Source organism: Macaca nemestrina, chromosome 1, assembly GCF_043159975.1.
Source record: "Macaca nemestrina isolate mMacNem1 chromosome 1, mMacNem.hap1, whole genome shotgun sequence".
NCBI classification, from domain to species: Eukaryota; Metazoa; Chordata; class Mammalia; order Primates; family Cercopithecidae; genus Macaca; species Macaca nemestrina.
The window spans coordinates 141,969,927-141,997,737 of NC_092125.1; the positions used below are offsets into that span (position 1 = coordinate 141,969,927).

Here is a 27,811-nt window from a genome sequence, read left to right on the forward strand (position 1 = left end):
TCCATATTTAGTGCTTTCTTCAGGAACTCTTGCAAGGCAGGCCTGGTGACTTCCCTCAGCATTTGCTTCTCTGAAAAGAACCTTATTTATCCTTTGCTTATGCAGCTTAGTTTGGCCAGATATGAAATTCTGGGTTAGAAATTCTTTTCTTTAAGAATGTTGAATATTGGTTCCCAGTCTCTTCTGGCTTGTAGGTTTTCTGCTGAGAGATCCACTGTTAGTTTGATGAGTTTCCCTTTGTAGTGACCTGACATTCTCTCTGGCTGCCCTTAATATTTTTATTTCATTTCAATGTTGGAGAATCTGATGATTATGTCTCTTCAGGTTGATGTTCATGTGGAGTATCTTACTGGGGTTCTGTGCATTTCCTGAATTTGAATGCTGTCCTGTCTTGCTAGGTTGGGGAAGTTCTCCTGGAAGTTCTGTTGTAGTATGTTTTCCAATGTGGTTTCATTCTCCCTGTCTCTTTCAGGTACCAGTTAGTTGTAATTTTGGTTTCTTTACTTAATCCCATATTTCTTGGAGGTTTTGTTCATTCCTTTTCATTCTTCTTCTTCTTCTTCTTCTTTTTTTTTTTTTTGTATTCTTGTCCGCCTGCCTTATTTCAGAAAGATAATCTTCTAGCTTGGAGATTCTTTCCTCCACTTGGTCTATTCTGCTATTGATACTTGTGATTGCCTTGTGAAGTTCTTGTGTTGTGTTTCTCAGCTCCATCACATCAGTTATGTTCCTCTTTAAATTGGCTATTTTTGAGTTGATTTTTGTGTATGGTATAAGGGTTCAATTTTATTCTTTTGGATATGGAAATTGTTTTTCCGGCCTCATTCATGGAAGAAACTATTGTTTCCCCATTTGTTTTGGTGCCCTGATGGAAAATTAGTTGACTGTGTATTTTTGGACTTATTTCTGGGCTCTCTGTTGTGTTCCATTGGTCTGTGTTTCTGGTTTTATGCAAGTACAATATTGTTTTGGTTAGTGTGGCTTTATAGTATACTTTTAAATCAGAAAGTGTGTATCTCCAACTTTCTTTTCCTTCTCAGTTTTGCTGTTGCTATCCAGGGTTTATTGTGATTCCAGACTAATTTTATGATTTTTTTTCTTCTATTTCTATGAAGGATGCCATTGGAATTTTGATAAGGACTGTATTGAATATGTACTTCTTTGGGTAGTATGGACATTTTAACAATATTGATTCTTTCAATCCATCAACACAGGATATCTTCCCATTTATTTTTGTTTTGGATTTCTGTCACCATTGTTTTATAGCTTTCAGTGTACAGATCTTTATCTCCTTAATTAAACTTATTCCTAAGCATTTTATTTTTTGATGCTATCATAACTGGGATTGTTTTCTAGATTTCTTTTTCAGTTAAGTTATTATTTGTGTTTAAAAATGCTACTAATCTCTGTATATTGATTTTGAATCCTGCAACTTTACTGAATTATTAGTTCTAAGTATTTTTAATGAGTTTTTGATTTTTTTTACATACAAGGTAATGTCTGCAAATAAAGGTAATTTTACTTCTTCCTTTCAAATTTGAATTCCTTTTATTTATTTTTTTCTTATCTGATTGCTCTTGCTAGTACTTCCAGTACTATGTTGAATAGAAGCATTGAGAGTGGGCATCCCTGTGTTGTACTATATCTTAGTGGAAAAGCTTTCAGTTGTTCCCCATTGATTATCATGTTGGCTGTGGATTTTTCATAAATGGCCTTTGTTATGTTAGTTGAGAAGTTTTCCTTATATGCTTGCGTGTTAAGAGATTTTTATCAAGAAAGGATGTTGAACTTGTTGTCAAATGCTTTTTCTGCACCAATTGAGATGATTTGTGTTTTTTATCTTTCCTTCCGTTAATGTGATACATCAGAGTGGTTGATTTGCATGTATTAAACCAGACTTTCTTGCCAGGAATAAATCCACTTGGCCATGATGTATAATCCTTTTTGATGTGTTGTTGAATTCAGTTTGCTTACATTTTATTGAGGATTTTTGCGTCAATATTCATCAGAGATACTGGCCTATAGTTTTCTTGTAGTGTGTTTATGTGGCCTAGGTATCAAAGTGATAGTAGCCTCACAAAATATATTTGGAAGTATTCCCTCTAGCTGTATTTTTTTGGAATAGTTTATGAAGTATTGGTAGTGATTCTTCTTTGAATGTTTGGTAGAATTCAGTTGTGATGCTATCTGGTTCTGGGCTTTTCCTTGTTGGAAGATTTTTCATTACTACTTCAATCTCATTATGTGTTATTGGTCTGTTTAAGCTTTCTATTTCTTCCTGATTCAAACTTAGCAGGTTATATTTTTCTAGGAGTTTGTCCATTTCCTATATGTTATCCAATTTGTTGGTATTAATATATAATTGTTCTTAATAGTCCCTTGTGATTTCTTTAATTTCTGAGGCATCTGTTGTAATTTCTGCAGTTTCATTTTTATTTTATTTGTTTCCTCTTTTTTTTTTCTTAGTCTAGCTAGATATTTGTTTGTTTTTTCAAAGAACCAAGTCTTGGTTTTATTGATCATTTTCTATATGTTTTTGGTGGTTGTTCTCTATTTGACTTATTTCTCTTCTGATCTTTATTATTTCCTTTCTTCTGCTAACTTTGCATTTAGTTTGTTCTTTTGCTAGCTCCTGTAGGTATAATGTTAGGCTGTCTATTTAGCATCTTCTTTTTTTAATGTAGACCCTTATTGCTTAAAATTTCCTTTTGAGTTCGAGACCAGCCTGGCCTACACGGGGAGACTACGTCTCTACTAAAAACACAAAATTAGCCAGGCGTGGTGGCACATGCCTGTAATCCTAGCTACTGAGGAGGCTGAGGCAGGAGAATCGCTTGAACCTGGAAGGCATAGGTAGCAGTGAGCTGAGATCGTGCCATTGCACTCCAGTCTAGGCAACAAGAGTGAAAGTCTGTCTCAAAAACAAACAAACAAACAAAATTCCTCTTAGAACCACTGTTGCTGCATCTCATAGGTTTTGGTCTGTTGTCTTTCCATTGTTTCTTGTCTCAAGATTTTTTAAATTTCCCTTTTGGTTTCTTTGACCCATTGATTGTTTGGGAACATGTTGTTTAGTTTCCATGTACTTGTGATTTTTTTCAAAATTTTTCCCGTTACTGATTTCTAGTTTCATATTGTTGTGGTCAGAAATGATACTACATGTGATTTCAATCGTCTTGAATTTAGATTAATTAAAAATAGTTAAATCTAGTTTTGTGGTTTAATGTATGATCTGTCCTGTAGAATGTTTCATATGCACTAGAGAAGCATATACATTCTGCTGCTATTCAATGCAAAGTTCTATATTTGTCTCTTAGGTCCATTTGACTCAAAGTACAATTCAAGTCCAGTATTTCTTTGTTAACTTTCGGTCTGGTTCATCTATCATTATTGAAAGTGGGATATTGAAGACTCCTACTATTATTGTGTTGCTATCTATCACTCTCTTCATGTCCTTTAATAATGTTTTATATATTTTGATGCTTCAGTGTTGGGTGCTTATATATTTAAGATTCTTATGTGCTCTTGATGAATTGACCCCTTTGTCATTAAATTTTGACCTTCTTTGCCTCTTGTAACAGTTTTTGACTTGAAGTCTATTTTAACTGATGTAAGAATAGCCACCCTGCTCTCTTTTGGTTACTATTTACATAGAATATTTTCTTCTACCCCTTAATTTTCAGCCTGTGTCCTTGTAACTAAGATGGATCTCTGGTAGGCAGCATATGTTTGGATCTTTTTTTTTTTTCTATCAATTTAGATACTGTATGTCGTGATTGGAGAATTTAATTCATTTGCCTTCAGGGTTATTATTGATAGATAAGGGCTTACTCCTGCAGTTTTAATTGTTTTCTGATTGCTTGGTAGATCAGTTGTTCCTTTCTTTCTCTTGTTATGTACGTTTGTGATTTGTTGTTTTTCTGTAGTGCTAAGCTTTGATTCCTTTCTCTTTCTCATTTGTATCTCCTGTAGCTTTTTGCTTTGCAGTTACTACGAGGCTTACATAAAATATCTTATAGTTATAATAGACTATTTTAAGCTGATAACAACTGTTAAACTTCAGTCACATACAAATACTCTAGATTTTTGCCCTCCCCCCACAATTTATGTTTGCTGACATAATTTACATCTTTTTATATTCAGTATTCCTTAACAACTCATTGTAGCTACATTTTTGACCATTTTGACTTTTCACCTTCATACTGGAGATTTGAAAGACTTACAGATCACCATTACAGTGGTGGCACATTCTGAATTTGACTATGCATTTAAACTACCAGTGTGTTTTATGCTTTCAATATGTTTTCATGATACTAATTATCATTCTTTTGTATCTGGTAGAAGAATAGCTTTAATCATTTCTTATAAGGCAGGTCTAGTGGTGAATTTCCTCAGTTTTTATTTATCTGGCAGAGACTTTATTTCTCCTCATTTCTGATGAACAGCTTTGCTTTGTACAGCATTGTATTGTTTACTGGCAATATTGTCTTCTTTCAGGGCTTTGACTGTATCATCTTGTGCTCTCCTGGCCTGCAAGGTTTCTGCTGAGAAATCCACTGATAGTCTAATGGAGATTCCCCTATAAATTACTTGATACTTTTCTCTTGCTACTTTTAAAATTCTCTCTTTGTCTTTGACTTTTGACATTTTTATTATAATGTGCCTCAAACCTTTGGGTTTGAACATGTTTGGTGATTTTAAGATTCATGGAACTGGATGTCCATATCTCTCCCAAGACTTGGGAATTTTTCAGCAATTATTTTGTTAAATAAGCTTTCTATGCATTTTCCTCATTCTTCTCCTTCTGGAACCTCCATAATATGAATACTTGTTTGCTTAATGGTGTCCCATAAGTCCTGTAGGCTTTCCTCACTCTTTTTTGCTCTTTTTTCTTTTTTTTTTCCTCTGACTAGGCTATTTCAGAAACCTAACTTCATTTCACAGATTCTTTCTTCTGCTTGTTTTGGTTTGCTATTGAAGCTCTCTATTTTTGATTTCATTCATTTAATTCTTTAGCTCCAAGATTTCTATTGGGTACTTTTTGAATGACTTTCTTATACAGATAAATGAATTGTCTTCCTAATTTCATTGAACTGTCTATCTGTATTCTTTTGTATCTCAGTGAGTTTCCTTAGGATTATTACTTTGAAGTCCTTTTCAGGCAATATGCAAATTTCTGTTTTTTGGAATCGGTTACTGGAGAATTATTGTGTTTGTTTGGTGCTGTTGTATTTTCTGTTTTTTTTTTTTCATGTTTCTTGTGTCCCTGTATTGATGTCTGCACAACTAGTGGAATAATCCCCTGTTTCAAATTTGTAGAGAGGTACTTTCCTTTGGTCACTCTGGTCAAAATGTAATTAGTTGTTTATTCATTGTTTTGCTCTTTTTTGTGGGGAGGATGAGCATTAGGCATCTCTAGTTGACCATCTTGCTTCCTCCTGACCTAGTTTTTGTTTTTGTTTTTGAGATGGAGTCTCTCTCTGTCACCCAGGCTGGAGTGCAGTGGCACAATCTTGGCTCACTGCAAGCTTCTGGGTTCACGCCTTTCTCCTGCCTCAGCTGCCCCAGTAGCTGGGACTAACAGGCACCTGCCACCATGCCCAGCTAATTTTTTGTATTTTCAGTAGAGATGGGGTTTCACCGTGCTAGCCAGGATAGTCTCTATCACCTGACCTCGTGATCTGCCTGCCTCAGCCTCCCAAAATGTTGGGATTGCAGGCATGAGCCACTGTACCTGGCCAACCTAGTTTTTTTAAATGCCATGTCTATGTCTCAGAGCACTGGAAACAACTATTGTTTATTTCTATGTTTTTTTTTTTTTTTTTTTTGGCTTACTAGTGATATAGTAGTTTTAGGAATTGTTACTTCTTACAATTTTTTTTAGGCAAATCATGAGAGTAGACTTATATTCTGACTTGTTAATCACCAATTATGTTTTTTTCTTAGGGGAAGTGAGTTTTCCAAATTCTTGGTTTAAAAGTGAGCTTTAATATTACAGCTCATAAGTTTAGGGACTTTTGAATATGTAAGTTGGATATTTTCTACTTCTTAAAATAGTTTTCAGATAATGATATTGTGAAAATTTTTTGATATCTCTAAGTTTTAAAATAATTAATAAACTGTTTCAGAGTCCTCTAATGTTACTGGGAGTAACTAAATAATTTTATGGTATTTTTAAATAGGTTACAGAAGTATGCATATTCCGTAAGAGATTCAAAACTGAGAGGTAGGTTTAGAGATAATTTTTGAATAGCATTTTCACATACAGATGAAAGGTGCCAATTATTGATAAAATACTAATAGTAGCAGCTGATATATTACAGATATCTTAAAAGATGGTGCCGCTTATCATCATGCTGGTATGGAGCTGTCAGATAGAAAAGTAGTTGAGGGAGCTTTTACTGTTGGAGATTTACCAGTTCTTTGTAAGTAAAACATATTTCTTGTGGATGCTATAAAATATTTTGGAAAATTATTTTTAAGAGGAAAAAAGGAAAAGCTCAAGTATTCTGCTTCTTTTTTCTTTTCTTCTGAGAATCTAGAATTAAGTGGTTACCTATGCATGTAGATGCTACAGTAAATTCTTTGGCAATGTTTAGATCTTTGTCATATTATTGAACGTAGTGTAATTTGAAAAACAAGAAGTTAATAGGTTTTTGGATTTAAAGTGTGTTACTATTTTAGATTGTAATGTTCTTTTTTCTTTCTTTTCTAAATTTCTTATATATGAGATTTTATTACATTTATAGGAATGTCTTTTATTAAAAAGTCTTCATGAAGCAATAAAGTTAAATGGCTCAAAATTACTATGTCTTCATCTGATGCAGTTACTACCAGTACTTTAGCTATGGGAGTAAATTTGCCTGCTCACCTAGTAGTTATAAAATCTACAATGCATTATGCTGGAGGACTGTTTGAAGAGTACAGTGAAACAGATATTCTACAGATGATTGGTAGAGCTGGTCGACCTCAAGTAAGTGACAATAACTTTGCTTTTTATACTTAAAAACATGATAAAAACAAAAAATTGTGTATTTTTTGATTAGCATGTCATAATTATATCAGGCTTAAAAGTAATATAGCAGAGAAAATTTACCTTTAATGGAGGAATAAAAGTAAAACAAGCCTCACCAACTGGGACATACTTCCTTCATTCTGTGTAAGCTTGCACTGGCTGATGAAGGGATGGGTTTATGAATGGATATACTCTTAAAGGTCTTTTGGTTTTGTTTTGTTTTTTTATTCTGAATGGGGGTACTCAGCATTTTGGATGGAACAGGTTTTCCTTGTTTAAGGCTGTCACATTACAGAACATGTAACATCCCTAGGTCCTAGCACTAAATGCTAATAGTGTTCCCAGGCATTATGACAAAGTCAGCCCAAATACATTTCAAAACATACCCTACTCTGACAAATACATGAATAAGTCATTTTTATAGCTATTATGGGAACATCAGGAAGAGTATATTTTCAAAACATTTGTAAATATTATGTTATACAATTCTATAATTTCGTGGAATAAATCAGATTATATATAAACTATACCAAATCTTACAACTTTTATGCAGTTACCAGAGTTTGTTTTGATTTTAACATTGCCAAAATTATGTTACATTGAAACCAAAGTGATATTTACAGCTATACTCTTGGAAGGCTTTTAAATTAAATTTTAGGTTAACAAAGTGAGAGCATTTTAAAGGTCTTTTTGAAGTGTTATTTCAGACAAGGAGACTGTTTAATATAAAATGAAAGTCTTGATTTTTTGCAGAGGACTGATACCAAGATGTGCTCTTCTTCACTACATTTCTGTTTTTTTCCCCAGTTTGACACTACAGCTACTGCAGTTATCATGACTCGATTAAGCACAAGAGACAAATACATTCAGATGTTAGCTTGTAGAGACACTGTAGAAAGCAGGTAATACAAAAAATGTTCCAAAAAGATAGTAATGCTGATATAGCTTATTTTATTTCCTTTTAAAATATCAAAAGGAAATTTGGTTTGGAGATTTTTTTAAGGCCATTTTCTGTAAAGTTTTCAACAATTTAACTAGATAGTTTGTGTCATTTTAGAGAATTTAATAATTTTTTTAAAATGTAGTCATTTTATTCAGTGGTATTTCTTGACAAGCATGTATTCTTGTTTATAACAAACCCTAATTTGTAATAAAGCCTTAGTAATTATGATTATAATTTATATATGAAATTATATAAATTTATAATTACTAATTTGTAATAAAGGAGAAATATTTTCACATCTTAATTTAATAATAGAGGAAATCTGGGACTTATTAGTAAGGTATTTAATGTATTCTCTTTTGGAGAAAGTAGGATATAATTTACGCTTCAACTTTTGTTAAAGCAGTAATCCGTGTTCTATAACCATAAAGTAGAGAGATATATCTGAAGCCTTTTTAGAAGTTGAACTGACTTCTTAAGGTTTTCTTTTATGTTTTTGGAAATTAAGTTATAGTTCATGAATTAGTAAAGTAGCAATTGGTGTATTATAAATTATTAAAGTTAAAAAGTAAGAGTTATGGCATTGAACTGCATATTCGTAATGCTAAGTTTTTTTTTTTTCATTAGTTTGCACAGACATCTTATTGAGCATTTAAATGCAGAGATAGTACTGCATACCATCACGGATGTGAATATTGCTTTGGAATGGATACGGTCAACTTTGCTTTATATCAGAGCCTTGAAAAATCCATCTCATTATGGTTTGTTACTTTGACTTGGAAAAGTAGTAATTTTTTCAAGCCAGCTAGGCCTGTATTTATGCTGATAAGTTACAGGATAGATAGATTACAGAAACTAATAGATGATAAAACAAAAGATAACAACAGTCCCAAATACATTTAGAGACAAGAGTAGACAAACTGAGAAATTTTAATCTGTTTTACTTCTAGTGTTTCAACAAGGTTTGAAATCAGCACCATTAAAAATAGACCTAGTGGAAAAAATAACAGAAATGTCTAAATCATTGAAAATAAGTTAAAGTTACAGAACGTTTTGAATTTTGTCTGTGCTTAGTGTTCAGCTACTCCCGTTTTTGAGTTTATGACTGTTTATTTTTCAATTTATAAGAAATGAAAGTATATAGTACTACTGTTGCTGCTACAATTTTCATCTTGCTTCTATAGCTAATCCACATCTTGTTATGTGGCTTCCAGAGGGTTTTTTTATGTGGTATAGCTTATGAAATAACCTATACTTGGGGTTGTTGAATACCAAATTAAAGCCTGACTCATTGAAGTATCATTCTAATGCACAGAGGTTCAAAACTTTCAGATCTCAAAGAGTAATTAATATAAGTCTATATTAAAGGAATATATAAATATTCCTATCACTTAAAAATGTCTATTTCAACTAGGTAATACATTTACTTAGTTCAAAAATCATAAAGTGAAGGAATATATACAACTAAAATTCTTCCATGTATATCCCCACCCACACAGTTGTTCAATTCCCATCTCTCCCCTTTCCATCCCCTAGTTCTGTAATCATTGGTATATCTTTTTTGAATAATTTTTTTGCATATAAAAGTAAATAAGAAAATGTAATTTTATTTTCCCACCATTTTAAACACAAATGGTGGCATAATGTATTAGTTTTCCATTCCTTTTAACAAATTATCCTAAAACAAATAATCTAGAAACAACCAGAATTTATTATCTCACACAGCTTATGTGGGTTAGGAATCTGGGACTGTCTTAGCTAGGTGGCTCTGGGTCAGAGGCTCTTCTTAGATTGCAAGATATGTCAGCTAGGGCTGCAGTCATCTGAAGGCTTTCCTGGGTCTTGAAGATTCACTTCTAAGTAGTCTCACTCACAGAGCTATAAGTTAGAGGCCTCAGTTTCTCACAGTTGTTGGCAGGCCTCACTCTTTTGCCAGGTGGATCTTTCGTTATAGCATGGCAGCTGATTTTTCTCAGGATGAATGATCGAGAGAGAAAGAGAGACAGAGACAGACTAAATCAGAAGCAGCAGTACTTTTTTATAACTTTGTCTCTGAAGTCACACATCATTACTTCTGCTTTATTGGGTTTTTTAGAAGCAAGTCACTGAGTCCTGGTCACACGAAGGCAAGAGGGATTAAGTTCATCTCTCAGAGGGCAGAATATCAAATAATTTGTGGGCATTTTTTTTTTTTTTTTTTTTTTTTGAGACAGCCTCTCTTGGTTGCCCAGGCTGGAATGCAGTGGCACAATCTTGGCTCACTGCAACCTCCACCTCACAGGTTCAAGCAATTCTCCACCTTACCCTTCTGAGTAGCTGGGACTACAGGCATTCACCACCATGCCTGGCTAATTTTTTGTATTTTTAGCAGAGACGGCGGTTCGCCATTTTGACCAGGCTAGTCTCGAACTCCTGATCTCAAGTGATCCACCTGCCTTGGCCTCCCAACGTGCTGGGATTACAGACATGAGCCACTGTGCCTGGCCTTGTGGTCATATTTTTTTTAAACCTCCATTATTATAGTCTTCTGCACATTCCTTTTTTTCTTAGTATGTCTTGGAAGCTTTTTTGAGACAGGCTTTCGCTCTGTTGCCCAGGCTGAAATCCAGTGGTGGGATCACAGTTTACTTCAGCTTCAACCTTCTGGGCTCAAGTGATCTTCTCACCTCAGCCTCCCGAGTAGCTGGTACTACAGGCATATATCAGTACACCTGGCTAACTTTTGAAAAAAAAAAAATTGTAGAGGCAGAGCCTCCCTATGCTGCCCAGGCTGGTCTCGAACTTGTGGGCTCAAGCGATCCTCCCACTTCACCCTCCCAAAGTGCTGGGATTTTGGCCGTGAGCCACCATGTCTGGCTGGAAGCTTTTTTTAGTAGCTAAATAATATTCCATTTTCTTATGTATCACCTGTTTAAACGATCCCCAATTGATGGACATTTATACTTTTTCTAATTGTTTGCTATTACAAACAATGCAGCCAAAAAATCCCTTCATTTTTTACATGCATAAATTTATCCGTATGATAAATCTCTAGAAATGAAATTCCCAGCAAACTATTGCAAGACCAGAAAACCAAACACCGCATGTTCTCACTCATAGGTGGGAATTGAACAATGAGATCACTTGGACACAGGAAGGGGAACATCACACACTGGGGCCTATTGTGGGGAGGGGACAGAGGGGAGGGATAGCATTAGGAGCTATACCTAATGTAAATGATGAGTTAATGGGTACAACATACCAACATGGCACATGTATACATATGTAACAAACCTGCACATTGTGCACATGTACCCTAGAACTTAAAGTATAATTAAAAAAAATTTAAAAAGATTAAAAAAAAAGAAATGAAATTCCTGTGTCAAAGATATATGCATTTATAAATTTGATACCTGTGGCTAAATTGCTACCTTAGTAGCTCATATACCTTTCAGCCGTGTTCAAAAGTGCCATATTTTGTTTCTCCAGCCTTTCCTTCAGGGTGTATACTTGTGTATTTTTATGAATATCAAGTATGAATATTGATATCTTTCATGTTTTAATTTTCATTCCTTCATTTTCATAGTTACTTTATTTTCTGTAGTTACTTTTTTGTATTGAGATATCACTTATAGTAAACTGCACAAATATGAGGTGTATAGGTCAATGAAGTTTTATATATATGTTTATACACACATATACACACATGTAACCACAGCCCAGATTAAGATATAGAACATTTTCTAGATGTTCCCTCATGCTCCTTTTCTGTCAGTATTTGCCCCCAGAAGTCAATGCTATTCTGACTTACATACCACAGGCTAGCTTTATCTATTCTTGAAAAGATTCCATTTATATGAATATAAATCTTTTGATGAAAGGAAATTATTAATTTTAAATAATGTTGCTGTGAACATTGTTATATATATCTTTTGATACACATGTATATGTATATCTGTGGGTATGTGCGTAGGAGTGAAATTATTGTGTTAAACGGTATGTGTAGTTACAACTTTAGTGAATAGCACAAAATGGTTGTATTACCAAATATGTTTTCCTAGGAACATTCATGTTATAATGAAAGTTCATTAGAATATATTAATCACTTGATGATATTTACTATGTGTAAAACATTTGGAAATTTATTCCATACCATTCTTGTTAAAATATGATATTCCTGTTCATTGTTTCTCTGGATATTTATTTAAGTCTTGTTTGAATTCAATAAGCTGAGTTTTTTTTTTCTTATATAAGACTCAATTAGACTACTCTTCCCTAGTTAACTGGGGTAAAGCCTGTAAAGATGAAACTGAGCCTGTAAAGATGAATTAAATTCTGTTTTACTTTTTGGAAATTTTCATGACATGCAGGTTTTGCATCTGGATTGAACAAAGATGGAATTGAAGCAAAATTACAAGGTTAGGTGCATTTCATTCCAAAAATTAGATTCTATATATTTTAGTGAAAAAGTTCAGTTATTATGAAAGTAAGAATATGCTTTTGTAAATCAGTTTTTAAAAAGGAAACTTATCTGTAGAAAAATAATGTGAACTATTTGTTTTTCACACAAAAAGCTTGGCATATACACTTTTTTGCTGAATTAATCAATTTATTCTATCAGAATGTCTTTCTTTGTATAATATGTTAATTTGGTTTATTTGGTTTTTATTTCTAACATCCCTGGTCTTTGAAAATATGCTTACAGATACTCTGTATTTTTTCTTTTTTTTAAAAGAGACAATCTTACTCTGTCACCCAGGATGGAATGCAGTGGCGTGATCATAGCTAACATTGTAACCTTGAACTCCTGAGCTCAAATGATCCTCCTGCCGAAGCCTCCTGAGTAGCTGGGACTATAGGCGTGAGCCACCACAACTGGTTAATTTTGTAGCTTTTTTTAGAAAGGGGGTCTCACTGTGTTTTCCAGCCTGGTCTCAAACTCCTGGCCTCAAGTGATCCTCCCACCTCTGCCTCCCAAAGCACTGAGATTATAGGTGTGAGCAATCATGCCCAATATGTATTTTTTCTTTTCTACTTAATTTTAATTGAAAAATATAAGCCTAGAGTGATTATGGGCTTTGTAACCCAACCTGTGCCAAAGATGTATTCCTATCCAACCTCAGCTTGTTATTTAATCAACTAGTATTTCTTACTTGTTTTTTAGAATATAAAATATTGTTAGGCATTTATTCAGATTAGAAATTGCTACCTTTTCATTGTGTTGAGACTGTCCCTTTAGTAAAAGAAAAAAATGTTAGACCCTCTAAAAAGATTTAGCCAATTTAAATTTATTCTCTACTTGTATTACATGTGTGGCAAATAAAAATGCAGAGATAAAGCAGTAAAATTGTCTTGCTTAAAGAATAAATATGTTGTTAAAACATGATCATAACAAATAGCATATATTCATAATGCTGCTGTATTCATGTTGAAATACAGATTATAAGTTGTATTATCTTCAAGGTATTGATTAATTTTGTAATGGAATTTAAAAAATTAAACATATATTTTGAAAATAATGATCAAATACACTCAAGAAATTAGATAGTCCAAGAGATATATTGCTATATTTGGATAACTTTAATGTTTTATCTTTTGTTAAATTAGCAGAATCACAGCTCATATTTGCCTTATCTTTGGTCACTATAGGGTTAGCAAAGTTTTGCCTTCTAAACAAAAATAGCTAAATATAACTGAATATTAAGGTTTTGGTATTGTAGGAGAGAAAAATAGTAACATCTTTTCCTCATTCATTGCAAGGTTCACAGCTGACACTCCTGTAACAAGACAGATTAACAAGAAAAAAGCATAACAAATTTATTTAATCAAAGTTGTGTATGACATGGGAGCCTTCAGAAATTAAGACCCAAAGACCCAGGGAAAACTGTGTTTCTATGGCAAGTCTAATGAAAAAAAATGAATAGTTGTCGAGAAACATGACTGGTCAAAAGGGTATTATCTAATATTAATAAACTAGGCAAAACTTAACAAGGCCTATTTGTTCAGATTCTTCTTGGCCTCTCTGTGTAGAATTCTTTCTTCCTGCGCATGAGACAGGACCATTCCATACCGTGGAATGAGGGTCTTAGAATTTAGGCAAAGTAGGTCAGAGAATTCCTTTATGACCATGTTTCACACAAAAAGGCAGGGAAAGGTCAGAGTGACCTTCTTGTTTCTGAGGTCCTCTCAGTCTTACTGAGTTGGAAATGCTTTGGGTCAGCATTTTCTGAGCCCTGCCATTATCCTTGGAGATCTGCCTTAAATCTCTCAGGAAGGATCGTTAGCATAGTATATGCTGTTTCCTAAACTTGATTATACTTTCTTGCCCAGTATACTCTAATAGCTTCCCCATTACTCTTAGAATAAAATACAAACTTTCACCACAGCCCACAAAATCCTGCTTGATATCTCCCTGCCTATTACTCTAACTGCATCTCTTGTCACTTTCTCTCTCTCTTATTCTACTCTCACCAAATTGGCCTTCTTGCTATTCCTTAAATACACCAAGCTTGTTCCGACATCAGGTCCTTTGCACACTTTGTTCCCTATTTTTGGAACTCTCCTTGCATACTTTACATGGTGCGCACCTTCATTTTATTCAGGTCTCTGTTCACATATTAACTTTTTAGAGAGGTCTTCCTGTGGTATCTTACTTAAATCCACCTTTACTGAGAGGAAGAGAAAATGATTCTATGATGTTGTTATCATTGTTTTCCTTGTTTTTAGAAAAAGTAATGTGTTTATTTTGACAATTAGGGTGAGGATAGCCTTACTCTATATCAAAATATATAGCAGTTATGAGAAATACATATAGGTTGGGCATGGTGGTTCATGCCTGTAATCCCTTTGGGAGGCCAAAGTGGGCAGATCGCTTGAGCTCAGGAGTTTGAGACCAGCCTGGACAACATAGGGAGATCCCACCTTTACAAAAAATGTTTTTTAGAAACTTAGCTAGTGCAGTGGTACATGCTGTAGTTCCAGCTACTCGGGAGACTGAGGTGGGAAGATTGTTTGGGTCTGGGAGGTTGAGGCTGCAGTGAGCTGTGATCATGCCACTGTATTTTAGCCTGCGCAACAGAGTAAGACCCTGCCTCAAAAAAAAAAAAAAAAAAAAAAAAAAAAAAAAAAAAAGAAGAAGAAGAAAGAAAAGAAAGGAAAAAAAAGAAAAGGAAATAAACATAAGCTTTAGTTAAAAGATTTAAAATTCTACGCAATCATTCTATACAGGTTCTTAGCCTTATGTTTCTTTATAGTATACGTGAAACCGTATTATTTATTTGTATGTTGATTGCTTTCTTCTGTAAAATATGAGTTCTAAAAAGAAAAACCTTGTCTTGTTAACTGCTGTAAACATAGAGCTTAGACTCATGCTCAGCTTATGGTAAAGTAAGCATTTTTCATTGACTTACCGAGTAATGGGTAATGAACGGATTTAATAGTGGGTAAGTAAGAAAATTAGAAAAGACTTCAAAATCTTTACTTCACCAAACACTTAACACTATCAAGCTGTCTAAACAGTGGTGCTTAAACTAAAGTATTTCCCAAAGAACTCTAAGGGTGTTTTTTTGAGTGGCTGCTCTGTTTAGGATTGAACTATTACAGTATTCCCACTGTCTGCTCTGAACTATCTTATGTCTCGTGGAGTATGGCATGAGGCAGAGAAGGAACTGTAAGCAGCAGATCACTACAATTGCTCTGATCCCCATCAATAGTGAACATGAACTAGCATTGCTTCCTGTCAGAGAAACAAAAGTAAACACCTGAAAGCATCAGTTAAAGTTGTTGCTTCAAGAATGTGGCAAAGAGGGAGGAGGGGAAGAACTGGTGGGTTTTGGAATAATCTTTGCAGAACTATTTGACTTCTTATACTTTGTGCATATATTAATATATCTTTGATAGAAATTTAAAGAAAAAAGAAAAAGAAAACCATTGCCTTAATGGAGGGCAGATAGCAAAGGAGCAAGTTACGTAGCCTCTATTCTTTCGTTTCCTAACCTATATATGAAAATATCAGTGTCTACCTTATTGTGATGTTTTGAGGATTAAATGAGGTAATACATGTATATCATTTAAATACTCCAAGTTTTAAGTGTTATTTCTACTTACTGAGTGTTATTTTTATTACTTGTATTCTTGTTACTATTAGAAAATGTTTTTAGTATATTAGTTAGCTTTTTTATTTAAATGAGCTTTTCCTTACCGCTTAAGTAGGGACTGTGGTTCTTCTAGAACAATTACACAGTAATAACACAACTTTAGCATATTTAATAATAAATTATTTTGCCCTACTTCGCTGTTTTACTAAAATTAAAATGTGTTTTCTATAATTAAACAGAATTATGTTTGAAGAATCTGAATGATTTATCATCCCTGGACTTAATAAAGATGGATGAAGGTGTTAATTTCAAACCAACTGGTAATTCCCTATCATTGTCAGTAAATTTAGCAATTGTTTACTTAAGACTAAATTAAAATTTTGTTTTACTGAAGTTTAGATGATGATAAAACTAAATCGTGATCTCAGTTCTCAATAGGGTATCATCATTATTACCCATAGGCATGATAAATTTAAACAAGCCCTATTTGTAATAGGATAGTTTCTTTTTGACAGGTGCACAGAATTTGTCTTCACTGATTCTGGTGACTTCTGGCAGAGGAACGAAATGCTTGAATCTTTGGGTTACTTAAACCTGCTATAACTATTATAGATACACTTTTATTGGCATGCTTTTGTATGCTTTTTATATTCTTAAATATTCAACCGTTGATAATCTGGTGGTTAGACTTCTGTAAGGTTAGAAAAAATATCTTTTCCGGCCGGGCACGGTGGCTCAAGCCTGTAATCCCAGCACTTTGGGAGGCCCAGACGGGCGGATCACAAGGTCAGGAGATCGAGACCATCCTGGCTAACACGGTGAAACCCCGTCTCTACTAAAAAAAAAAATACAAAAAAAACTAGCCGGGCGAGGTGGCGGGCGCCTGTGGTCCCAGCTACTCGGGAGGCTGAGGCAGGAGAATGGCGTGAACCCGGGAGGCGGAGCTTGCAGTGAGCTGAGATCCGGCCACAGCACTCCAGCCTGGGCGACAGAGCGAGACTCAGTCTCAAAAAAAAAAAAAAAAAAAAAAAAAAAAGAAAAAATATCTTTTCCTTCTACTCATTTTAGGTTCATTAATTGGGACTCCTATAACAAAAGATATTAGCAAGAGAAAAGCATACAAATTTATTTAATATGTTTTATATGACATGGGAGCCTTTATAAGGAAATGAAGACCCAAAGAAATGGTTAAACCTGAATGTTTTTATGCCAGGTGTGATGAAGATGGAAAGGTCATGGAGAAATAAGATAGGACAAAGGGGATATGAACTAAGTGTAATAAATTGGGGGAAATTTAGCAAAGCCTGTTCATTCAGATTCCTCTCTGTGTCTATGGAGATAAAGATGCTCCATTGTTTAGGTATAGGGAGGGCACCTCTCACATGAGGTGTTATGACTTGCTTCAGAGGAAAACCAGAAAAATTATTCCTGTACGTGTTGTTTCTCAAATTGCTACAGCTTAAAATATTCAATAGGCCAAGATGCCACATTTTGAGATAGCATGTCCTGAACCCTGTCTCTCTCTCTAAATTCTGTTTAGAGTATAATAAAAGAGAGAAAGGATGTTTTGTGGTTTTTAGCACTCATGATTAGAAGTTTTTGGAGAAAATGACTTTATTATTCCACTTAATCTTTTTAAGTAAAGGTAATTTATTGTTTGAAAGTTGGGTAATGTGGAAAAAATTTTTTTGAATTCAGAATCTCTCTTTTAACATTTAGCATGTACTGTTCATTTTTAATGTGTTTTTTACTTACTTGCAACCATACTATAGAAATACATGATTTTGTAAAATGTTAAAATTTATATTTAATATAAGGCTTAGTTTTAAAATAATTTGTTGCCCTGACTCTCAGCCCTACATTAATAACATTTTTTTCCCTTCTTCTTTGGTCCTTATTCTGATAAGCCTGATTTTGTTTGTGAGAATTGTCTTCTGTATGTTCTAGAGCATCTCACTAGAGGGGGCATAAGAATCACTAAGGCGTCGTCTTCATCTGTTTTTATATACTTTCATTCTCATCAGGAATCTTATTCCCACTATCACTTCTTTACTTCTTGAATCCACTGATACTATTCTTTTTGTCTTTAAACATACCTAATAAATGACCTATAATAACATTTATTCTTTGTCAGTCATCAGTGAATAGTACTTAGTTATTTTTTTATTCTTAACACTCCACTTTTCTGGTTCTCCTTCTTTAATCAGTCTTACTTTGCTGACCTTTTATGGTTACTATGTACTTCTTAAAGTTTCAGGCCTTGAATCTTTATTCCCGGATTATGCTCGTTTTTTGAAAACGTAATTCACCTTCACTGCTACATCTATAGTCATTATGTAAATGAATGCAAAGTTTTAGTTTTGATCTTGACCTCTCACCTTTGCTATAAAATTTGATCTTCAGTTTTCTATGATAAATTTTTACTTACATATATTACATGAAGCTTGACTTCCAGAGGCATATGAGTTAATTTAACATGGAATACTGTGAAGCAGAATGAACACAGAATTTGGGTTCCAAATATCTGTATTTCAGTCCCAGTTCTACTACTTGTCTGTTGCCTTATATTAGCTGTCTTAGTTTACTGTTGCCTTATATTAGCTGTCTTAGTTTATTCATCTAAAAACAGGAATGTATTACATATCCTACTTACTGTATTGGGTGTAGTGTTGATCCAATGTGATAATGAATGTAAAAACATTTTACTGTAATAGAAGTTGTTGCTGTCTCTTTTCCAAAGCTAGGAAAATCAATGTTTGCCTATTCTCATTAGCTTTTTTGCCACACTTAAGATCATCATAAAATATTGATGCCTTTGGTTTCTTTCATTCCTCGGTCATTCAATATCCAGGCATTTTCCATACTCATTCCATATCCTTTTGGTGTCTGATGTCACCAAACATCAAAAAGACAATCCAATTTGAGCTGAAAATATTCCTTATCATCTACTAGGGTAAAATTTCTTAACGTGTATTGGGGGTGGACTACTTGCTATCAAAATCAACTGAAGATGCTGTTGTGTTAAAAATACAGTTACTTAATTCTGCTTCAGACGTGCAAACTTCAATTTTTAGGAGTAAAACTTAGGAATTTAAATTTTATCTCTTTGGGTTTAAATCCTCTCTCAGATAAATACCTAGTTCTTTGATACTTTGTAAGATACTTGCATTTCAGCTAGCTATTGTAGTTGACCTTACCAGGCGGGTAGGTTTGTAATTTCCATTTTTTTTTTTTTTTGCAACTTTTGTCTTAGGTTCAGGGGATACATGTGCAGCTTTGTTATGTGGGTAAATTGCATGTCATGGGGAGTACAGATTGTTTCATCACCTGGGTAATGAGCATAGTACTCGACATTAGGTTTTTCAATCCTTACCCTCCTCTCACCCTCCACCCTCACGTAAGCCCTGATGTTTATTGTAGCCATCTTTGTGTCCATGTATACTCAATGTTAGCTCCCACTTATAAGTGAAAACATGTAGTATTTCATTTTCTATTCCTGCATAAATTTGCTTAGGATGATAGTCACCAGCTCCATCCATGTTGCTGCAAAGGATATGATTTCATTTAAAAAAATTTTTTTTATTATACTTTTAAGTTCTAGGGTACATGTGCACAATGTGCAGGTTTGTTACATATGTATACATGTGCCATGTTGGTGTGCTGCACCCATTAACTCGTCATTTACATTAGGTATATCTCCTAATGCTATCCCTCCTCCTTCCCCCCACTCCACGACAGGCCGCAGGGTGTGATGTTCCCCTTCCTGTGTCCATGTGTTCTCATTGTTCAATTCCCACCTATGAGTGAGAACATACAGTGTTTGGTTTTCTGTTCTTGTGATAGTTTGCTGAGAATGATGGTTTCCAGCTGCATCCACGTCCCTGCGAAGGACCTGAACTCATCCCTTTTTATGGCTGCATAGTATTCCATGGTGTATATGTGCCACATTTTCTTAATCCAGTCTATCATTGATGGACATCTGGGTTGGTTCCAAGTCTTTGCTATTGTGAATAGTGCTGTTGTGAATAGTGCTGCAGTAAACATACATGTGCATGTGTCTTTATAGCCGCGTGATTTATAATCCTTTGGGTATATACCCAGTAATGGGGTGGCTGGGTCAAATGGTATTTCTAGTTCTAGATCCTTGAGGAATCACCACACTGTCTTCCACAATGGTTGAACTAGTTTAGAGTCCCACCAACAGTGTGAAAGCGTTCCTATCTTCACATCCTCTCCAGCACCTGTTGTTTCCTGACTTTTTAATGATCGCCATTCTAACTGATGTGAGATGCTATCTCACTGTGGTTTTAATTTGCATTTCTCTGATGGCGAGTGATGATGAGCATTTTTTCATGTGTCTGTTGGCTGCATAAATGTCTTCTTTTAAGAAATGTCTTTTCATTTCCTTCGCCCATTTTTTGATGGTGTTTTTTTTTCTTGTAAATTTGTTTGAGTTCTTTGTAGGTTCTAGATATGAGCGCTTTGTCAGATGGCAGATTGCAAAAATTTTCTCCCATTCTGTAGGTTGCCTGTTCACTCTGATGGTAGTTTCTTTTGCTGTGCAAAAGCTCTTTAGTTTAATTAGATCCCATTTGCCAATTTTGGCTTTTGTTGCCATTGCTTTTGGTGTTTTAGTCATGAAGTCCTTGCCCATGCCTATGTCCTGAATGGTATTGCCTAAGTTTTCTTCTAGGGTTTTTATGGTTTTAAGTCTAACATTTAAGTCTCTAATCCATCTTGAATTAATTTTAGTATAAGGTGTAAAGAAGGGATCCAGTTTTAGCTTTCTGCATATGGCTAGCCAGTTTTCCCAGCACCATTTATTAAATAGGGAATCCATTCCTTATTTCTTGTTTTTGTCAGGTTTGTCAAAGATCAGATGGTTGTAGATGTGTGGTATTATATCTGAGGGTTCTATTCTGTTCCATTGGTCTATATCTATTTTGGTACCAGTACCATGCTGTTTTGGTTACTGTAGCCTTGTAGTATAGTTTGAAGTCAGGTAGTGTTATGTCTCCAGCTTTGTTCTTTTCACACTGGATAGTCTTGGCAATGCGGGCTCTTTTTTGGTTCCATATGAACTTTAAAGTAGTTTTTTCCAAATCTGTGAAGAAAGTCATTGGTAGCTTAATGGGGATGGCATTGAATCTATAAATTACCTTGGGCAGTATGGCCATTTTCATGATATTGATTCTTCTTATCCATGAGCATGGAATGTTCTTCTATTTGTTTGTGTCCTCTTTTATTTCACTGAGCAGTGGTTTGTAGTTCTCCTTGAAGAGGTCTTTCACATCCCTTGTAAGTTGGATTCCCAGGTATTTTATTCTTTTTGAAGCAATTTAGAATGGGAGTTCACTCATGATTTGGCTCTCTGTCTGTTATTGGTGTATAAGAATGCTTGTGATTTTTACACATTGATTTTGTATCCTGAGACTTTGCTGAAACTGCTTATCAGCTTAAGGAGATATTGGGCTGAGACAGTGGGGTTTTCTAAATATATATCGTGTCATCTGCAAACAGGGACAATTTGACTTCCTCTTGTCTTAATTGAATATCCTTTATTTCTTTCTCCTGCCTGATTGCCCTGGCCAGAACTTCCAACACTATGTTGAATAGGAGTGGTGGTGAGAGAGGGCATCCCTATCTTGTGCCAGTTTTCAAAGGGAATGCTTCCATTTTTTGCCCATTCAGTATGATATTGGCTGTGGGTTTGTCATAAATAGCTGTTTTTATTTTGAGATACGTTCCATCAATACCAAATTTATTGAGAGTTTTTAGCATGAAGGGCTATCGAATTTTGTCAAAGGCCTTTTCTGCATCTATTGAGATAATCATGTCATTTTTGTTTTTGGTTCTGTTTATATGCTGGATTACGTTTATTAACTTGTGTATGTTTAACCAGCCTTGCATCCCAGGTATGAAGCCCACTTGATCGTGGTGGATAAGCTTTTTGATGTGCTGCTGGATTCAGTTTGCCAGTATTTTATTGAGGATTTTTGCATCGATTTTAATCAGGGATATTGGTCTAAAATATTCTTTTTTTTGTTATGTCTCTGCCAGGCTTTGGTATCAGGATGATGTTTGCCACATAAAATGAGTTAGGGAAGATTTCCTCTTTTTCTATTGATTGGAATAGTTTCAGAAGGAATGGTACCAGCTCCTCCTTGTACCTCTGGTAGAATTCAGCTGTGAATCCGTCTGGTCCTGGACTTTTTTTGGTTGGTAGGCTATTAATTATTGCCTCAATTTCAGAGCTTGTTATTGGTCTGTTCAGGGATTCCACTTCTTCCTGGTTTAGTCTTGGGAGAGTGTATATGTCCAGGAATTTATCCACTTCTAGGTTTTCTTGTTTATTGGCATAGAGGTGTTTATAGTATTCTCTGATGGTAGTTTTTATTTCTGTGGGGTTGGTGGTGATATCCACTTTATCATTTTTCATTGCATCTATTTGATTCTTCTCTCTTTTCTTCTTAGTAGTCTTGCTAGCAGTCTATTAATTTTGTTGATGTTTTCAAAAAACCAACTCCTGGATTCATTGATTTTTTGGAGGGTTTTTTGTGTCTCCATCTCCTTCAGTTCTGCTGTGATCTTAGTTATTTCTTGCCTTCTACTAGCTTTTGAATATGTTTTCTCTTGCTTCTCTAGTTCTTTTAGTTGTGATGTTAGGGTGTTGATTTTAGATCTTTCCTGCTTTCTCTTGTGGGCATATAGTACTATAAATTTCCCTCTACACACTGCTTTAAATGTGTCCCAGAGATTCTAGTATGTTGTGTCTTTGCTCTCATTGGTTTCAAATAACATCTTTATTTCTGCCTTCATTTCGTCATGTACCCAGTAGTCATTCAGGAGCAGGTTATTCAGTTTCCATGTAGTTGAGTGGTTTTGATTGAGTTTCTTAATCCTGAGTTCTCGTTTGATTGCACTGTGGTCTGAGAGACAGTTTGTTATAATTTCTGTTCTTTTACATTTGCTTAGGAGAGCTTTACTTCCAACTATGTGGTCAATTTTGGAATAAGTGTGATGTGGTGCTGAGAAGAATGTATATTCTGTTGATTTGGGGTGGAGAGTTCTGTAGATGTCTGTTAGGTCCGCTTGGTGCAGAGTTGAGTTCAATTCCTGGATATCCTTGTCAACTTTCTGTCTCGTTGATCTGTCTGATGTTGACAGTGGAGTGTTAAAGTGTCCCATTATTATTGTGTAGGAGTCTAAGTCTCTTTGTAAGTCTCTAAGGACTTGCTTTATGAATCTGGGTGCTCCTGTATTGGGTGCATATGTATTTAGTATAGTTAGCTCTTCTTGTTGAATTGATCCCTTTACCATTGTGTAATGGCCTTCTTTGTCTCTTTTGATCTCTGTTGGTTTAAAGTCTGTTTTATCAGAGACTAGGGTTGCAACCGCTGCCTTTTTTTGTTTTCCATTTGCTTGGTAGATCTTCCTCCATCCCTTTATTTTGAGCCTGTGTGTGTCTCTGCATAAGATATGGGTCTCCTGAATACAGCACAGTGATGGGTCTTGACTCTTTATCCAATTTGGCAGTCTGTGTCTTTTAATTGAAGCATTTAACCCATTTACATTTAAGGTTAATATTGTTATGTGTGAATTTGATCTTGTCATTATGATGTCAGCTGGTTACACTCTGCACAATATTATCCAGGAGAACTTCCCCAACCCAGCAAGGCAGGCCAACATTCAAATTCAGGAAATACAGAGCACACCACAAAGATACTCCTCGAGAAGAGCAACTCCAAGACACATAATTGTCAGATTCACCAAAGTTGAAATGAAGGAAAAAATCTTAAGGGCAGCCAGAGAGAAAGGTCGGGTTACCCACAAAGGGAAACCCATCAGACTAACAGAAACTCTACAAGCCAGAAGAGAGTGGGGTCCAATATTCAACATTCTTAAAGAAAAGAATTTTCAACCCAGAATTTCATATCCGGCCAAACTAAGTTTCATAAGTGAAGGAGAAATAAAATCCTTTACAGACAAGCAAATGCTAAGAGATTTGTCACCACCAGGCCTGCCCTTCGAGAGCTCCTGACGGAAGCACTAAACATGGAAAGTAACAACCAGCACCAACCACTGCAAAAGCATGCCAAAATATAAGGACCATTGATGATAGGAAGAAAGTGCATCAACTAATGATTTCATTCTTTTTTATGGCTGCATAGTAATCCATGGTTTATGTGTACCACATTTGCTTTATGCAGTCCACCATTGATGAGCATCTAGGTTGAGTCCATGTTTTGGCTATTGTGAATAGTGCTGTGATTACCATAAGTGTACACATGTCTTTATGTTAGAATAATGTATATTCCTCTGGGTATATACCCAGTAATGGGATTGCTGGGTTGAATGATAGTTCAAAGTTCTTTGAGAAGTGTTCAAACTGCTTTCCACAGTGGTTGTAGTAATTTGCATTCACACCAGCACTGTGTAAGCATTGCCTTTTCTCCACAGCCTCACCAACATCTGTTATTTTTTTACTTTTTATAGTAATGGCCATTCTAACTGGTGTGAAATGATATATCATTGCAGTTTTGTTTTGCATTTCACTAGTGATGAGTGATGTTAACCATTTTTTCATATGCTTGTTGGTCACATATATGTCTTCTTTTGAGTAATGTTTGTCCTTTGCCCATTTTAAAAATAGGATTGTTTATAATTTGCTTATTAATTTGTTTAAGTTCCTTGTAGATTCTGGGTATTCGACCTTTGTCAGATGCGTGGTTTGCAAATAGTTTTTCCCATCCTGTGCATTGTCTGTTTGCTCTGTTGATAGTTTCTTTTGCTGTGCAAAAGTCTTTAGTTAAATCCCACTCAACAATTTTTGGTTTTGTTACATTTGCTTTTGAAATCTTTGTCATGAAATCTTTGCCAGGACCTGTGTCCAAAATGATATTTCCTAGGGTTTCTTCTATGCTTTTTAAAAAATCATTTTAGGTTTTACATTTAAGTCTTTAGTCCATCCTGAGTTGATTTTTATATGTAATGAAAGGAAGGGGTCCAGTTTTAATCTTCTGCATATAACTAACCCGTTGTCCCAGTACTGTTTATTGAATAGGAATCGTTTCCCTTTTGCTGGTTTTTGTTGACTTTGTCAATGATCAGATGATTGTAGGTGTGTGGCTTTATTTCTGGGTTCTCTAACATGCTCCATTGTTTTGTGTATCTGTTTTTGTATAGTACCATGCTGTTTTGATTACTCTATCCTTATAGTATAGTTTGAAGTGAGGTAGTGTGATGCCTCTGGCTTTGTCTTTTTTACTTAGAATTGCTTTGACTATTCAGGCTCTTTTTTGGTTCCACATTGGTTTTAGAATAATTTTTGCAAATTCTGTGAAAAATGTCATTGGTAGTTAGTTGATAGAAATAGCATTGAATCTGTAAATTGCTTTGGGCATTGTGGCCATTTTAACAATATTGATTCTTCCTATCCATCAGCATGGAATGTTTTTTACATTTGTTTGTATTGTTTCTGATTTCTTTGAGCAGTGTTTTGCAATTCTTATTGTAGGATCTTTCACCTTTCTGGTTAGCCACATTCCTAAGCATTTGATTCTTTTTGTGGCTATTGTGAGATCGTGTTCTTGATTTGGCTCTCAGCTTGCATGTTATGTATAGAAATGTTACTGACTTTTGTGCACTGATTTTGTAAACTGAAACTTTGATGAAGTTGTCTATCAGATCAAGGAGGCTTTTGGCAGAGACTCTGGTGTTTTCTAGGTATAAAATCATATCATCTGCAAAGAGAGATAGTTTGACTTCCTCTTTTCCTATTTGGGTGCCCTTTATTTCTTTCTCTTGGCTGGTTGCTATGGCTAAGATTTCCAATACTGTGTTGAATAGAAGTGGTGAGAGTGGGCATCCTTGTCTTGTTCTGGTTCTCAAGGGGAGTGCTTCTAGCTTTTGCCTTTTCAGTATGATGTTGGCTGTGGGTTGGTCATAGATGGCTCTTACTATTTTGTGGTATATTCTTTCAATACCCAGTTTGTTGAGGGTTTTGAACATGAATGAATATTGAATTTTATCAAAAGCCTTTTCTACATCTATTGAGATAATCATGTGGTATTTGTCTTTAGTTGTGTTCAGGTGATGAATCACATTTATTGATTTGTGTATATTGAACCAACCTTTCATCCCGATAATAAAGCCTACTTCATTGTGGTGGATTAACTTTTTGATGTGCTTCTGGATTTGATTTGCTAGTATTTTGTTGAGGATTTTTGCATCTATGTTCATCAGGAATATTCACCTGAAGTTTTTTTTTTTTTTTTTTTTTTTTTTTTTTTTTTTTTTTTTTTTCATTTTCCTCTGCCAAGTTTTGGTATCTTAATGATACTGGCCTCATAGAATGAGTTAGGGAGGAGTCCCTCCTCCTCAAATGTTTGGAATAGTTTCAGTAGGATTGGTGCTAGCTCTTCTTTATATATGTGGTAGAATTTGGCTGTGAATCTGTCTGGTCCAGGGCTTTTTCTTGTTGATAGTCTTTTTATTTCTGATTCAGTTTTGAAACTTGTTATTGGTCTGTTCAGGGTTTCAGTTTCTTCCTGGATCAGTCTTGGGAGGTTGTGTTTCCAGGAATCTTATCTGCCCATTTCTTCTAGGTTTTCTACTTTGTGTGTATAAAGGTGTTCATGATAGTTTGTTTTTTCGTTTTTTGTTTTTGTTTTTGTATTTCTGTGAGATTGGTGGTCTTGTCTTCTTTGTTATTTCTGATTGTGTTTGTCTAATTTCTGTTTTTTTTGTTTGTTATTCTAGCTAGCAGTCTATCAATCTTACTTATTCTTTCAAAGAACCAATATCTGGTTTTGTTGATCATTTGTGTGGTTTTATGTGTCTCAATTTTGTTCAGTTCAGCTCTGATTTTGGTTATTTCTATTCCTCTGCCAGCTTTGGGGTTGATTTGCTCTTGCTTTTCTAGTTCCTTTAGGTGTGATATTAGTTAGGTTTTTAATGTGATACTTCTAGCTTTTTTGATGTATTTAGGGCCATAAACTTTTCTCTTAATGTTGTTTTACCTGTGTATCAGAGATTCTGCTATGTTCTACCTTTGTTTTCATCAGTTACAAAGAATATCTTGATTTCTGCCTTAAGTTCATTATTTACAGAAAAGTCTTTCAGAAGCATGTTGTTTAATTTCCATATAATTGTATGACTTTGAAAGATCTTAGTATTGATTTCTGTTTTTACTGCATTGTGGTCTAAGAGTGTGCCTGGTACAATTTTGGTTTTTTTGAATTTGTTGAGAATTGCTTTGTAGCTGAGTGTGTGGTTGATTTTAAAGTATGTTTCATGTGCAGATGACAAGAATGTATATTTTGTTGTTGTTGGATAAAGTGTTCTGTAGATGTCTGTTAGGTCCGTTTGGTCAAGTGTCAAGTTTAGGTTCTGAATCTTTTTATTTGTTTTCTGCCTTGATGATCTGTCTAGTACTGTCAGTGGGGTGTTGAAGCCTCCCAACATTGTGTAGGTATCTAAGTCTCTTTGTAGGTCTATAACAATTTGTTTTATGAATCTGTGTGCTCTAGTATTAGATGCATGTATATTTAGGATAGTTAAATCTTCCTGTTGTATTGAACTTTTCGTCATTATCAGTGTCCTTCTTTGTCCTGTTTGATAGTTATGGTGTAAAGTCTGTCTTGTCTGAAATTAGAATAGCAACCCCTGCTTTTTTTGTTTTCCATTTGCTTGGTAGATTTTTCTCCATCTCTTTACTTTAAGCCTATGGGAGTCATTGCATATGAGATGGGTCTCTTGAAGACAGCATACAGTTGG

The 27,811-nt window shown here is 34.9% G+C and overlaps 1 protein-coding gene across 10 annotated transcripts in view; it reads left to right on the forward strand.

The window, feature by feature from the left end:
* The window catches only part of LOC105485489 (helicase for meiosis 1), a 134,733-nt gene that overhangs the window by 42,126 nt on the left and 64,796 nt on the right, over positions 1-27,811 (forward strand). For all 10 annotated transcript variants that reach the window (XM_071080537.1, XM_071080574.1, XM_071080745.1 and 7 more), the window contains 7 exons: positions 6,183-6,226; positions 6,324-6,425; positions 6,828-6,973; positions 7,823-7,917; positions 8,586-8,719; positions 12,308-12,355; positions 16,273-16,353. In XM_071080537.1, coding sequence (XP_070936638.1) covers positions 6,183-6,226; positions 6,324-6,425; positions 6,828-6,973; positions 7,823-7,917; positions 8,586-8,719; positions 12,308-12,355; positions 16,273-16,353 — 650 coding nt within the window. The remainder of the gene's footprint in view (positions 1-6,182; positions 6,227-6,323; positions 6,426-6,827; positions 6,974-7,822; positions 7,918-8,585; positions 8,720-12,307; positions 12,356-16,272; positions 16,354-27,811) is intronic.